At 41.5% G+C, this 15774-nt stretch overlaps 1 protein-coding gene across 1 annotated transcript in view; it reads left to right on the forward strand.

Annotated features, from left to right (window-relative positions):
- Positions 1 to 454: 454 nt before the first annotated feature.
- The window catches only part of SMARCAL1 (SNF2 related chromatin remodeling annealing helicase 1), a 36942-nt gene continuing 21622 nt past the window's right edge, over positions 455 to 15774 (forward strand). Inside the window, exons 1-7 of the mRNA XM_074145536.1 lie at positions 455 to 1325; positions 2012 to 2062; positions 4768 to 5025; positions 6233 to 6283; positions 10170 to 10350; positions 11289 to 11439; positions 14250 to 14408. Of these exons, the coding sequence (XP_074001637.1) occupies positions 455 to 1325; positions 2012 to 2062; positions 4768 to 5025; positions 6233 to 6283; positions 10170 to 10350; positions 11289 to 11439; positions 14250 to 14408 (1722 nt within the window). The remainder of the gene's footprint in view (positions 1326 to 2011; positions 2063 to 4767; positions 5026 to 6232; positions 6284 to 10169; positions 10351 to 11288; positions 11440 to 14249; positions 14409 to 15774) is intronic.

A 15774-nucleotide genomic window follows, 5' to 3' on the forward strand; every position in this document is an offset into this window, starting at 1 on the left:
GCATTTGCCTTTGCAGGGCTGGCTCTGCAGTGCAGGGCTTGGCTATTTTAGCAGTTCTGCTGGGTTTTGCAGAGGAGAGCGCTCAGAACTGTAGCGGAATGGGGATTTTCTCCTTTTTCTGTATGTTTTATCTGTGTGGGACTGGCATGCGAAGTTCCAGCAGTGGTTGTCAGTATCTGCTTGCTGATAATGGCTCAGCGTTGGTCTGACAGCTTTGCTGTACTACTAGGTTTTTGTGTAGCATCAGTTACAGTAATACTCAGTCACCAATTACACTGAATTATCAATACAATAACCATTTTAGGGGGGAACAAAATTGAAACTTCCTGTCTCTTCTTGCCTTTTTTTTTTTTTTTTTTTGTAGACTGGCCTTCATCGCTGTAAAGAAGCAGGTGCCTCTCTGATTAATTCCCAATGCAGTTTTGATTCAGATTTGTTGTTTGAATTGTTGAAGATGTCATCAAGCCTTACAGAAGAACAAAAGAGAAGAATTGAAGAGAACCGCCAGAAGGCTTTGGCTAGGAGAGCAGAGAGGCTAGCAGCCCAGAGAGATGGGCAGGTGGCGATCACTGGACCTCAGGTGAAAGAACAGAATCCAGGCAATCGGGGAAACTTGAAACAAGAAAACAATCATGTCAGGTTCATTAGCCAGCACCAACAGAATCCAAACAGTCCTGCGGAGCAAAAGAGCTATCTTCAGAAAGATTATAGTCATTACACTGCAAACCAACAGATGGCTGGTTCACATGGAGAGCAACAAAAGAATTGTTCAGTGGACTTGGAACAAGCAAGTGGCATTAAGCAGTTCCCTACAACGATCCCAAATTCTCTGAGTTATTCCCATAAACATTACTCGGATGCTGGTGGTCAGGAACATGGACAACAAGCTTTAATTAATCTTGGTACATTCCAGCAGCCCAAATGCTACCCAGCTTTCAAAAACCCTACAGAACCATCTCATCCTAGATTAATTGGTAATGGGCACCCTGACAGTACTAAAAATTTACAAAGTCAGAACAAATCTTCCATAAAATATGTTTCACCACCAAGCAGCGCTACCCTGAGTGATTCAGAAATGCTGATAAACGCAAGCAGACCAATGGAAAGAGAGGGGGGAGGTGGTGCCTCTCAGGCCAGTGGTAGGATGCAGAAGCTGACCAGTTCTGCTGGTGCAGGCTCTACATTTGAAGCTGCCTCTTGCAAGAAAGCACATAATGTTACACAAGGAAAATGTGTGAAATATGGGGAAGACCGGTTCCAGATCGAAATAGGGTATAATGCTGAGCTTATTGCTATATTTAAGAAGATACCAAGCAAAAGCTACGGTAAGAACTGATTGTTTGCTTTTATCTCTTTTACATTAGATCTAAGTTTCAGCATCTGCTAGAACTGTAGTTGCTATATGGTCTTAGCAGGACAGCTATTGCTGGGATGGAATATGTGGTTTTAATGGGGGATTGGAAACGTAAAGACAGCTGAAATTGGAAAGAAATTCTGGGCAGAAATAGCTTGAGCTTGGGTTTAGCCAAGAAATGCTTTATGAACAGTGCTCTAAGAAGTTTGGTGATGGCAGCTGGTCAGAATCTTTTGGGAGTGAAGGAAGAGAAGTTATTCATAAATTGGTATGGGAAGATGGGTCACTTCAGCTGTAGTTCAGAGTTGATGAGCTGATTCTGTTAACTGGGTTACTGAGAGCAGTGGAGTCTCCACCTTTTGGCTTGCTTCTCATCTTTTCTACCTGCCCTTTATTTGTTATACTCTACTTTTCCGCCCCCCCCCCCCCCCCAATATGTTGCTGCTCCCTGTGAATGGCTGCTGCATTCTCCTTGTCTCTTAGTATTGATATGCCTTGTGGCTTTTTTGGTGTCGTGTAGCTGCAAACCATGGACATAGTGTTTTTCAGATGTGTGTCAAAAAGTTTGCATGAGTAGAATGAATTCTCTCTTGTCTTGCATGAACATTTCACAACAACATTTCTACACCAAATGATTCATATTCTGCCCTACTTTAGATCCTGCTATGAAAAAATGGAATTTCAGCCTGGAAGATTACAGCAGTTTAAGTAAGTAAATGGTTTGTTGAATGGTAAGAAAGGATCAAAGTCTTGACCCGCTTCCCCTGCCTTCCATAATTATTATCTAGCTTTGTTATTTTTTGCAGTAATTAAAGTAGTGCTACTCAAATGGCATCTAGCTAATAACATTTTTCTGACACTTTGTAGTTGATTAGAAATAACTTAATTTTTCATGTAATCTAAATGCCAAGCATAGGTTTAACTTTTTCTGCCATTGCTGAGTGTGAGTAACCAACAAGCCTGATCATAGGAAAGAATCTTCTGAGTACTTCATACAAGTCTGTATTGAGAACTGAATGTGTTCCACTGGCTAATGCTTAATTTCTAGGTCTGTTCATTTATGCTGTTTCTAAACAGCATTTTTTGTTTGTTGTTGGGTTTTTTTGTTTTTGTTTTACATTTTTTCCTGTTAATTTCGGGTGTCAGAAAAGGAAAAACGTTAATTCTGTAGAGCTTTGAGTGAGACTGAAAATGAAGTAGCCTTTTTTTTGGCATAACAAGGATGGTTTTTATCTTTTCTGTTTTTTTTTTAATCCTGTCATTTTATTCTGGAAAGATTGAGAGTTGATAGAAGCAAACGCTTCAGGTAGGCTTTTCAAAAGCACATTGTGTTGAAGCAAGTGATAAATCACTATTGATTTCAGTGGGAACAGAATTAGGCCTGTGTTGAGCACTTTGAAAAACCCACAGTTGAGTGCTGGTATTTTAGCTTCCCATGTGGGTTGCCACACATTTATAATTTAAATGCTACTGGTTTGCTTGAAGTGTATGAACTACAGATGAGAGTGGAAGTCTCTGCACCAAGGAGCTTGCAAATGAAGAGCATGGTTTTTAGAAATGAGCCTTTTTTCCTTAAAGCTATTGAATATATGAGTTCCCTGTGGAAAGTTTCTGTTGATGTGAGAAGACAATATGTGATCAATGTTGGATAATGATAGCAGGGGAAAAAATACCCTTAGAAAAGGGAATTGACTTAAAAGGGCCTTGGTTTGAAGTCTTGTAAGTATAAAACCAATTATTTTCCAACTCCCCAATTTTGTTCTTCTGAATAATGTTGTCCTGTGTTACATTTCTTCCTTTGTATTATAAATTAAACGCGCAGTCGAGCCCAGAAACAGGTATTGAAACGAAAGAGTAAAATATGAGGTGATTTTGTTGTGCTTTTTTTTTTTTTTTTCAATTTCTTTCAGTATTAGTTGTAGAGATAAGCTCTGTGTAATGCTAAAACAGTAGTATCTAAGCTCTTTTGCTTGGTGCATTGGGAGGAGAACGTCTAAACTGGTGGTTTCCTAGTCCTCTACTTCAAAAATTAATTTCACTTGAATGTCTTAAACTTTTTCTTTGGAAGAGAGATCTCAAATGCTTGGCTTTATTCTGGAAGTCACTTTTTAAAAATGAAGTTGGATGAAATCCAAATGGCTTACTAACTGGTTAGGAAGAAAGTGTCTGAATTTTTCTTTCTCCCTTTTTTTTCCTTTTCAAATCTTAACGTAAATTTGTTTAAGTTGTTGTTGCATATCAGTAAGCTGGATTATTTAAAAAGAAGCAGGGTGGGTGCAGTTTAACCTTCAAAGGACTAGATTCACCTGGGCTTACTCTAAACAGCTGCTGGATTGGGAAAGTTGCCTCTCTTTACAAATACATGGAGGCAGAATATGCTTAGTGTTCCCCTGCTCGAGTCCAATGAACTCTGGAGATGCTAGTGAGTCCTTGTGTTGCTGTGGTACCTATGAGTTGGAGTCTTGGGGATGAAATTCATCATTTTGGTGCTGTAAAAATGCAAGATAAAATTGTTCTTCTTCCTTAACTATCACAGTTCATCTATAATAATAAAGACAACATATAGGTATAGATTGGCAGAGACACAAATGGAAAAGTGGAATGATTATTATGGTGAATAGCTGTGGTCTTGGGCTAACAGCTGTAAAATGCTGTGTCCCTTTTCGCCCTGTGCCCTGGCATCATGAGAGAGGCGGTTGGTAGTGATTAGTGAGAGGAGTGCAGGTGGCTTGGGAAAAGGACAAGTCTAACTGAAAGAGATGGTAGAATAAAGCCTGATGGACTTAAATTGTAACAAATGGGATTTAGGGGTTTGGACTAGATTCCTTCCTGGTATCTTTCCTACAGTATTGTGAATATACAGCATTCCTTCTAGATGAGATTGCATATCAGACATTGACATGAGGCAGGAGGCAGATATTTTTAGATCTTTCTCCTCTGCTGTTTGCAGAAGTACCTTCCCATCTTTTCAGGCACGTACTATTGATTGCCCTGCGCTCGTCCCTGCAACTTTGTAAGTGAAAACACTCTATGACTGTGTGCAGTTTACCTGCTGAGTGTGGTCCTGCAGATTGTCTGCCCTGGCCTAGTGAGCCGTCTTTTGGGATTGCTGACAGAGGGGGAGCCTAATGTAGTGACGATGCTGGCCAGGCCCTTGTACACCTTGCTGTCATATGTTCCCTCTGCCCCTCTGTGGAAAATCCCACCAACCTGCTCCTCCATGCCATAGCTATATTCTTTCTTTGTCCCTGTGAGTGAAAGCAGGGAATCGTTGTTCCTTTTAAACTTGAAGGTGTATGGTTGGTTTGTCGTCCTCTTGTCCCTTCTCTTCCCAAGGCATCCTGTGCATCTTTAGTTTATCCGTGTTTTTTGCTATTAATTCTTTTCTCTGTATGTCATGCTTTTCTCCCTAGTGGAAGCAGCAAATCAACTTCGGTCAGTAATTCTGGCACCACTGGAAGGAGAAAATGCAGTTGGCTTGGCATCAGACTCTCATTTTGGCAGTAGTGCTGATATGAAATCCCTCTTGAAGATGTGTAAGAACTGGAAGAAACCCTCAGCTCTTGTCAAAGGGAAGTGCGTGCTGATCTCCCGCTTGCGGTTTGAGGTTGATATTGGGTATTCTGCAGAAGTGATTGGAGTCTTCAAACAGATGGATTCCAGAAATTATGGTGAGTTTCTGGTTGTTTCTGCTTTATTCGAATAGTGTCGTTGGGGCTGCTCTTGGAGTGCTGTGGATGCTTTGGAGGAGAGAGATGTGAGAATACATCCTTCTGAAGTAGCATAAGAGGATGTGCTTTGGTGAAGATTTTGAGAGCTCCTGTAGTTCTGCTGTAGTGCTGTTTCTGCGTCCTGCACTTTACTCCATGCCAGAATATGTCCTGGGTCTTCAGGGCCTGTTAGCCAAGGGGTTGTTTCAGGATTTGGCATGATTACATTTACTGTTGAGGTGGGATGCTCTGATAATTTGCCAGCAGTACGGAGGCCATGCATAAGTTCTTGTCTTTATTACCAACTGCTGTTGGACATTCTCGTATTTCTCCTGCTTTACTGTGGTATATAATGGCTGTAAGTGCCTGAGCAGATTGAGTTTACCAGCAACTTTACTGATGATTTTGAGGCAAGTGGAACTGTAGAGTACTTTTTATGTTGGCGTTCAGATTTCAATGGTGAATATCACTATTCCCACCTGTAATGTGGGAATGAGGCACAGAGTGATGAGGTGACCTACACAGTGTTGCAGTGGGTCAGTGACAGCATGGGGAACAAATCCTGGAGCTCTTGTTCTTTGGGCAGGGCCCCACGTGGCTCATTGTGTCTTCAGCTGTCTCTGAATTCACTGTACTTTCTCTAGAAGTTGTAGGCAAGTGCCACCCAGGGCACCACCTTGCCACTTGCCACCTGGCAAGTCTGACATTCGTGTTACATTTTGGGTATTGATAAAATGGGGAATTTCCTCTGTACCATCCTGAACACATCATCTGTAGGGTACAGAGGTACAACTGAAAGTGATGGTGTTACTAACTGAAGTCAGAGTTTATTGGTTAACAAATAGGAACTGTTGCGCACATTCTTCATCTCTTCTTGCAGTGAAAAGAAAGTAGTTGCCAAACTCCTTGAGCAGGTGGATTCTTTATGATGGTTCAAGAGGCGAGCTGACCTTGGCTTGCTCCAGTGATGCCACCACTTCTAGATGTGTGCTCATACTTTTAAGTTTTCTTCAAACTGTTTGCTTAACATGAAGGCAAACAGAGGAGAATTGATTGCTGGACAAGATAAGAATTCTTTTAGGATATGGATGGATAGCCATGTTCTTATGGACGGAGGATTCAGTATTTTTTAAAAGACTTATGACAGTGTTTGTTGTACCTGTTGCAGATATGAACACCAAAAAGTGGAATTTCTTGCTGGAGGACTATCCCAAACTGAGTGAGTAGCTGCATTTTCCTCTCTAGGGCTGTGTTCTGGGGAGGCAAATGAATTCTAACTTAATTTCTTGGGCTTGGCCATTTGACTCTGGGGAGATAAGTTGCTAACGAACCATGAAGCAGGTGTCTTCCTGTTTTGTCAGACACTTACACTGTTTGCCCAGACTCAAAACTTTATAAGTGTTATTCATGCCAGTCCTTTAGGGGCTCTTGGGGTGGTAGCTCTGTTTTGTCAGGTTCTGCACTGAATTTCTGTGCAGTTTGTTATAGCACATGCAAGTATTTACTATCACAAAGTTATTTTTATTGGTCATAAGGTGCAGCAGCTGTGCTTGAACTTAGGAGTTGAAGGAGAATGGATTCCTCTGTTCACACTTGCCAAATTTGAAAAGATTGTCATGATGGCTGGCAGATATTCCTGTTCTTGCAGAAATTCTGTCTTATTGACTCTTTTTAGCTGTGCTCCCCTTGTCCTCAGTGCCATCCTGCCTTGCTCCCTTTTGCGTGTATATCAATTCATAAACTGGCACAGCGACCCCTTGCTTAGAAAACAAATGCTTATCAGGCTGTTCCACTTCCATTTCTTCCTTTTAGTTTACTACAAGATTTAAGTAGTGTGCACACTGTTGTACTATTTCATTTCACACATAGCAAATTTCATTTTTCAGGTCAGAGCACTAGGTTTCCAAGTCAACTGATGATTTCTATAACAACCAGTTCATCGACAGTTACAGTCTGGGTGGTGACCAGTTACAGCTGGTCTGGCTGTTCAGCCTCGCATGTTACTGCTGGTAATAATGGCTTTACAGGCAGCACACAAGTGTTGGGTTTTCGATTGAGGCAGGTTAGAATTCAGGTTGCTTCCATAGCTGAGTTGATTTTGAGCAAACAAGAAGGGCTGTTTCTCTTGCAGAAGTGTGCGGATCTGCTTAAAGCAGAAGCATTCTTGAAGCAGAATTTCATACTCTACTAAAATGCTTTGGTGCTGGCTGATAGATGCTTAAAAGAAAGCTTAGCGGAAAAAATAATTTTGAGAGGGCATCATATTTTCCCTTGGAAGTGGAATCTAAGCACATAGTGTCACTACAACGTTAATTTCCTTGTAGAAGTTGACCGGTAGACTCCTGTGCAATGCATCTGTGTAATGCCAGTGAAATTGTTACTCACTGAACTGAAATGTAGAACTGTAGATTGTTGCTTTGTTCTTTTTTTTTTAAAAAAAAAAACAAAAAACATTTTGCAGAATAATCCAGTCTCAGCAGCACATCTGCTTCTTAGTTTTTTATGTTTAGTTAAATCTATAAAGTGCTTTGAGATTTGCATTACACAAGTCCTAAGTATTAAATAATTATTTATTATCCTGGTCGGCCTGCTGTGTTTGCCTTGGTACTTGTGTGAGGGTATGTGGCTGTGGAATTTGATTGGGACTAGCTTCAGAAAGATAATAAGCGAGGTGCTCTACACACCTCCTTAGAAAGTGTGACTGAGTGTTTCACAGCTGAAATGCTGTTGCTCAGAGTATTTTTTCTCCAGCATGGGCTCCTGCTTCCATGGGATACCGAAGCACATTTAATAATTGAATATCTACATGCTCTTATGATGCGTGTCTTAATAACATTAGTAATGGTTGTAGGGCTGAAAGCCAGGTTGTGGAGCCTTGTAGGAATGCCAGGTCATGAAAACAAGTGAGTGTGTCTTGGGGGAGACTTGGGAAACTCCAGGACTGCGATGTTGACAGGCCCTGATTTGAATGAGAGCTGCTGATCTCTGTTTGCTACGAGGGCTTTTTGTACGTGCAAAGGGCCTGATCCTGTGTCGCATCCTAGGCAGTCTGAGCAAACACATCATCTCCCAGTCTGTTGCTTTCTCGGCCACACTAGCTGGCTGTTGTATACGTCACATGAAGTATTCAGAATCCCACAGATTTAAGGAAAACGAAAAACATTTCTCTGTATATGTTCTTGTAGGGTGTAATTGGTGAGGGCATTTGAGGCTTCTAGCACATGCCTTTTTGAGGAATAGCATTTGTTTTGTGCCTGTGCATTTACCTACGTCAAAAAAAAAAAAAAAAAAGTAAAATTTAAAAGGCTGGTTGCCATTTCCAGCAGAGATATCTGTTAGCTGGGAACTCTTTGTAGAGGTTAATGTCTCTTTGCTTAGTTGCTCAGTCATCTTTATAGAAAGGTCACTTCAGTAAAAAATGTCTGTTGGATGAATCATGCTGGTGGCAGATATATCTTAATCACTCTCCCAGCTCATGTACAGAACAATAGCAACAGAATTATCAGTGAGCAAATTGTAGCAATTATGCTAACACATAGCTCAGTCTGTGAGTGTAATAACAAGCTTGTGCTGTACTTCGGGTGGAGAGGGTTCCTGCTATTGAAGAAGTATAAATTAAACTGGAGAGTTTAAAAAGTTTGGGCATTGCCCAACCACAAATGGAAACCTTTTCATATGTATATTTCTTGGAATTGCTTTCCCCCTTCATGTGGCAGGGGTCCATCCGGCTGCTTTCCTCTTGGAAATAACCAAAATGAAAATACCTAACTGAATTCTGGAGGTGCATTTACTGCTAGTATAGTGAGTTCTTATTTCAGTTTGCATGGCTCTGGGTATTGTTGCAAACAGTTGTTTTATGTCTTCCTGACTTCATATACAAACCAACTACTAAATGAAAAAAAAAAAAAAAAAAAAAAGACGCTTCCTGCAATAAAGGATCTGTGCCCATGTATTTGTGTTCCTAGTGTAGAGGTGTCTTTTGTTTCTCAGTCAGTGGTCAAAGATTGATTGTTAAAGATGTTTTCCTGGTCCCAGCTCACTGCATGTTTTACAGTGGTATTTGTTTTCATAGAAGCTTGCTGTTTGACTAAAAAGAAATACTGTTATCTTTTTGGGGTGAGATAGAGAGGCTACTGGAGGGGGCTGAAATAAGGTTGTCCAGGAGGGGAATTGCACTGATGCTTTGCTTGTTGTGATGCATGGATTGAAAAGATGAAGGCCCCAATGTCTTTGCATAATGGAGACTGGCGATCCCTTTAGTTTGACTGTGAAGGTTTTACGCTGCAGATGAAGTTGAGAGGCTTCGTGGATGAAACAGCAGTGGTGGTGAGTGACTCAAGTGGTTGCCGGTGGGCTGGTTCTGATCCACAAGCTGCTTCTGTTCAGGAGAATAGCAGTGGACACCATCTGAGCAGGGAGTTGCTGTTGGTACCATGTCCCTGAAGGATGGCTGTCAGAGTGCTGCTGATGGTCGTACAAGAGCAGTTTCTCTGAGTCTTGAGGTGCTTCCTGCTTTCTTATCCAAACATGGTAAACAAGGGGTGATAAAGTGGAGTCAGAGCCAAACCTGTGTGAATTTGGTGAACAGGAGAAGAGAGTTTTCAAAGCTGAAGATGCATCGTTGTCTTTAGGTAACTGTGTCTCAGGTCGCTCCTGATGACTCGGGGATGGTGGAGACATCAGAGGTGTTTAATACAGAATCCCAAGGTCAAGGTAAAGATGCCCCTGCCTTCTAGGCTTCAGGAGCTCTTTTTGTTCAAATTCATACTTTTATTTCTGAGTAAAATGTGCCCTAAGCTGCCCTCAGTGTGAATAATCCAGCTCCAGCTGTATTAGTAGCAATCATCTCTGAATGATGGCATCAGACTTTCAGTTTTTTATAACCAAGTCTAAATACGAGGGGAGGAGATGTGATTCATCATGTGGTTCTGAAATAGACTTCAGGGAAGAGGCCAGGGCAACACCTGTGCATGATGCAGTGCTTTCTTGAGTTGTTTCAGGATAGGAAATATTGTTGATGAGGCTGAGGGCTGTGCCCTCATATCTGTAATGTAAATTGTGTGTATGTTGCCCCTTCTGATAATAAACTGCTCTGTTTTTTGCAGTGGAAGTGTTAAAGAGCCTTGTGTCGGTAGAAGTGGAGCCACTGCCTGAGGCAGTAATAACAACCTTTGCTGCTCAAATACAGAGATCTACATCAGAGGCAGACGTTCCTGATGCTGACCTTTCAGTAGTGGACTCTGAAATTGTGACAAGCCTCATGCCCTTTCAGCGGGAAGGTGTGAAGTATGTCCTTTTTGCATGCGTTAAGTCCTTGCCTAGAATTGGGTACTTTATATTGCTGCCCAGGCTGCATTCTCTTCCATGGTGGGCTCCTTGTTTCCCCAGAGTCTTGGGCTGTTACAGTCTGGCACATTGGGCTCTTGGTTGTTTGGTATGGTATGGTTTGTTTTGTTGTTGGGTTTTTTTTTTGTGCGTTTTTTTTGAGTGACATCTATTCTGTTTCTAGCTAGAATTCTTCATCATGAGTCAGGAGGAAAGTAGCATTTTGCTAGTCTCATAAAATTGTTCAAATGATACATCTCTGATCTCTGTCTTGTGATTCAGTATGTGCCTAATTGTCATATGATTTTTTTTTTTTATTTTGTAAGGTCATTTTTTTTCCCAAGTGCACCTCTTTTGTTGATGTTTTTTAAACATTAACTACACATGGGAAAGTGCCAGGAAATGGGACCCAGGCCCTGAAAGATTTCAAGTGACTAAATGACTATGTAGAGATAAACTTTTGTCTGTCCCCATCGTGTACGGTCATTAGTTGTAGACTTCAAGATGCAATCCAGGAAAGCCTGTACTTACCGATGTTGAAGTGGCATTGTTATTAGTAATATTTTCTTAGCTAGGATGAACTTGGGGACATAATGTGAGTAATATCATGGAAAAAATGTGGTTTAAATAATTATAAGGTCTTGAGACTACTCATATGAAATCAAAGTCTCTAAGGACTGTGCTGAACCACTCTGTTCAGGACCTCCCAAGCTTTGAGAGATTTGTGGGAGTTGCTTATTTGTGTTAAGACTAAGGGAGAAGGTCCAGGGTTACTGAAGAACCCAGATCACTTCCAGGTGATCCACATTATAGGCTTGGTGATGAGTTGTGCTCATCTTGGCTGCCATGACAGATAGTAAGCCATTTCTTGACTCTTACTTATTTTCTATTTTCCCCAGTTTTGCAATTTCAAGAAATGGACGTTTACTTCTGGCGGATGATATGGGCTTGGGCAAGACTCTCCAGGCAATCTGCATTGCTGCGTATTACCGAAAGGAATGGCCCTTGCTGGTGGTGACTCCTTCTTCCGTGAGGTTTACATGGGCAGAGGTACTGTGAGCTTGAGCGTGTGCATGTGGCCAGTAGTGGGCACGTGGGATGGTTATGCTATGTTGGACTCTGTACAAGTTAAAATTTTAAAAAGATGTATATTAAGGGGAAGAAACTAAAATTTGTACTCATTTATAAACTTGATGGGGGGAAATTGCTTGACATCACTGTGTGATATATGCCTGCTTTCTTTTACTGGTAGATTTTCTTCTTGTGGTCCAGCTGATCTGTGGGAAAGAGGGAGATCTAGAGAAAGTATCTTCTTTGGCCATCTGATAACTTTGTTCCTGCAAGTCAGCTGGCTCCAAGGGGGTGTTCTACTCATCAGTGTCAAAGACAATAGTTGCATTCAAGCAATTGTATGTTGCATTCAAGCCCTTCATAGCAGTTTTTGCCAGTCCCTTGGCTGGAATAGAAGTCCAGATGCTGGGATTCTCCACTCTGTTCAAGAGGCCCCATTACCATCATCATTAAATGTCTGTCATAGTACGTCTTTTGGCCTGTCCACTGTCCCCTGCTGACTCCTCTGAGTCCTTTATTAATGTTGATCAGAAGCCCAAGAAAGCTTGTATGGTTGGGAAGTGATTCTTGAAATAAATCACTGTCATGGCTTCTACACTGAGGCTATTGGGTTGCCATAGGCTAGTGAAATGTTCACTGTGAGAGAAAAAGGTGAGCTAGAGGTTTTAGGTCAGTAATTTCATGCCTGAGCAGGAGAGGGTAGGAGTTTAGCTTTCCTTGGAATGTTTCATTGATGAGAAGCTTATTGATTGGGATTTGCTGGTTTTGTACTGTAACCAGGTTGTTAGAGCATCTTGGTGTGTGTTTTCATGCCCAGTAGTGCAACAAAATGCTGGGCAACAAGAAAAGAAAATCGTTTACTGAACAGGAAGTGATGCTCATCATGTTTGATATTTCAAAGTCCTGTAGTTCTCTGGATCAACACCTAACCTGAAACCATGGATTCTGTGGGATACCTACTAGGAACAGTTTGGAGCCTGGTTTACTGAAGTACTGGGCACCTGCAGCTAAACTCTTACATCCTGCTTCAAGAGATTTAAGCAATATGAGGTGTTTTTTTTCCTTTAAATGCTTGATTTTTCTCTTCCTTCCCCTACTCCTGGCTGCCCTGGAGGTTGTTGTGGGAGATGTTTTGTTAGGACATTTGCTTTAGAATGATCTGTGTTGCTTTGTGGGTATGTGAAGGACGCAGGTCTAAGAAAAATGTCACAGAAAATGGAAGAAGGTGGAGTTTATTATGGTCTGTAATCTACTCAGTTCATTCCAGCACAGATGTGTTTTACTGTAATGGTAGAAACTTTTGTGGTGTATCTGGAGCGGAATTGCCAGAACTTGTCTTCATCTCGGAGTTGTTGGCATTTTATTTTGACTTTCTGGGCTCAGGCCACTGAGTGCCTTTATATTCAAAGTGCCATAGGAAGCTAGCAGGAAGATGTGAGGAGGTACTCTTGGGTGAGAAGTACTGCAGCCATGTGTCTTTGGAGTTCTGCATTGAAACTTAAATAATTAACAGTCAGAGCAGTTTCAAAGCACTTTTTGTGGACAAAGGTCAGCATCAAGTGAGAAATATAGGGTCACTTGTACAGTGTGAATTAGTTATGTGACCTTTATAAAAGGAGAGGGCAGTACAGGTAGGAGCTTCCAGGTACTTTCCCACTGCTGTCAAGTTTGTCTAAGTTTGGGCTTAGTATCAGCTGCTTATTTTTTGATTGGGATCTAACCTTGTCCACACATTGGCTCATTTTGGTTGTGGTGCTTATGGTAAGTGGTGAAGGATAGTTAATTGTTAGTTTCTCACATACTGAGAAACGTGAGAAGCTCACATTGAACTCCACAGGCTCCTGCATGTGGTTCCTGAACAGAGGAGAGGAACGATGCTTGGGGGGTTTTCTACAAGTGAAGGGCCTAGAGACGTGCTATTTCTCATCACCACACCTATGGATACCTACAGATCCTGATTGCTAGAGCTCCAGCCAGTTCTCTGCAGAGCAACATCAGCAGAACTCAGATATTTCAGAGAGGTTGGTGTCACTGGGGACACAATTACAAGGGAAATGGTGGGTGCTCAGTAGCTAACAGATGGGTTTGGGGGAGGATATCTTGCTCTGGAGTGTGAAGCATTTCAAGAGGTTGATTTGAATGACTACCACCACATGTATTTCAGATGCTGTCATAGAGCAGCTGGTGTATTGTCAACTTGATCTTTTCAGTTTGTTTGTTTGTTTGGGTTTTTTTTTTTTGTAAATTTTTTAAGAAGGAGAGGTAGTGGAAGAATTTTTGTTGATCTGGATGAGTTGTACCTCATCCTCACTGTGGAGTAAACATTGCTATAGTGAAAGATGTTTACTACTTAGAAGCCTGTTTTTCACAGTCTGAGGTTTCATGTTGAGTGGGAAAACAATTTTCCTGTCAGTAGTGGTCACTGCATTCTCTGACCATAGCAGGTAACATTGTCAAGAGTTGTTTGTGGTTTTGGGCAGGTTTTTTTCGTTTGTTTGTTTTTTACCCAGTAAGAAGCGAAAATAGAGCATATTTGAGCCTTCCTAGCCCTGGAAAGTAGATTTAGCCTTATAGCCTCAGTTCCTATTACTATGGTTGTTGCCTTGGGAGGGCTGCTTACCCTTGCTGTGCTCCCAGCTGATGTCTAATGGTGGAGAGGGGGTGTGTTTCCCCACCTCTAAGCATTCTAATGTTCTAAGCATTCATGAGGATGCTCTGAGAAGTGATTTGGGATCCTGACAGAGGACATAAGCACCAGAATGCAATTAATTGCTTTCTTCTTCCTCCAGGCATTTCACAGGTGGCTTCCATCCTTGAGTCCAGGTAGCACCAATGTCATAGTGACTGGCAAAGACAGCCTAACAGCAAGCTTGATCAATATCGTCAGCTTTGACCTTCTCAGCAAGATGGACAAGCAACTTAAAAGCACTTTCCAAGTAGTTATTATTGTAAGTGGAATACTAAAATTTTGAAGTTAATTGTATTGTGCAAATGGGGTAACCTTTGTGTTGTACAGCAGAGAAGTGTGAAGTGGGCCTCATTTGGGATTGAAACTATCTTGTAATTGTGGCTGTGATCATAGCTCTCTTCCTGAGTAGAAGCAGGATGTTTCTCTGAAACCTGTTGAGATAACTAGTAGAGTTTAATTCCTTTTTGATTCCTAAGGCTGTGTTTTCTCTTTTACTGATTTCTGGCCTCTCTGGTTTCACTTTGGTTGGGCATGTCCTCTGCTGGAGAGCAAAGTGTTTAATGTGGTGTGTCGATAACAGTGGTCTTGGAATTGTACCTTTTTAAGGAGATTGGACTTCAGGGTGATGTTAGTGTTTATCTGGTAAAGCAGATAACCTCTCAAAATTAAGTACGTGGGTAAAGCATCAAAAAATCTCCCTGTGCTTGTGTTCCACTGACAATCTGCATTGTCTCCTTTGATCACTTGTATAATTTATTTTGTGAATTACTTGGAATCCATTTTTTAACCTTTTTTTACCTTTAAGCCATGGTAAAAGGCACATTTTTCTATATTTCAGTTACTAAAAATTCAAACCATCTAGTGTTTGAGATCCACCTTGGATCAATAGAGACCAAAAGTGTCTACGTAGCTTATTATGGGTTTTTGATGTTCTCGGTCTCATTTTCAGCACACGTGCACCGTGTCATGATAACTGGAACATAATAATCCTTTTGTTTCTCAGCATCAGATGGGAATGTGGCAATAGATGGAGTTCTTTGGAGACCAAAGTACTCATGGGGGAGTTGATTTTTATTTTTTTTAATTTTTATTTTTTTCCCCTACCCCGTCTCTGACAAGACATTCTGTCAGGGTGGAAATGCGGATTGTCAGTTTTGTATGCTGGTGCTTGAAGTAAAGGGAATTGGGCTCTAGGGCTGCTGCCCTGGAATCTTTTACCAGCCCTGAGCTGGCAGATGTTCTTTCTGTGTCTTTATATGTTCAAATCTGGACCCTATGTTTTTGCAGATGAGAGTAGTCCTACTGAGTACTGAGCTTCACTGGTTTTTCTTCCAATCTTCTTTTGATGGCTGGGAACATTAATGTAGCTTATGTGTTAATCAGGAGGGAGAAGGCTGTGCCTGACAGGCTAAGCAGTTGTGTTGTCTTTGCATGCATGGTTGCTTGCTCATCCACACATGGAGAGATGAGACTGTACCCTTGGAGGGCACCGATTACTTTATTGTGTCTAAGTTCTGCCTTGCTACAGCAGTAGAAATGAAGCCTGTTTGGGGGTGATGTCTCAAGTAGGAGGCTATTATCCACCTGGTGAGCCCTATCAGCAGAACAGTTGGATCCTAATTAGA

The sequence above is a fragment of the Numenius arquata genome, chromosome 3, assembly GCF_964106895.1.
Source record: "Numenius arquata chromosome 3, bNumArq3.hap1.1, whole genome shotgun sequence".
In the NCBI taxonomy this organism is placed as follows: Eukaryota; Metazoa; Chordata; class Aves; order Charadriiformes; family Scolopacidae; genus Numenius; species Numenius arquata.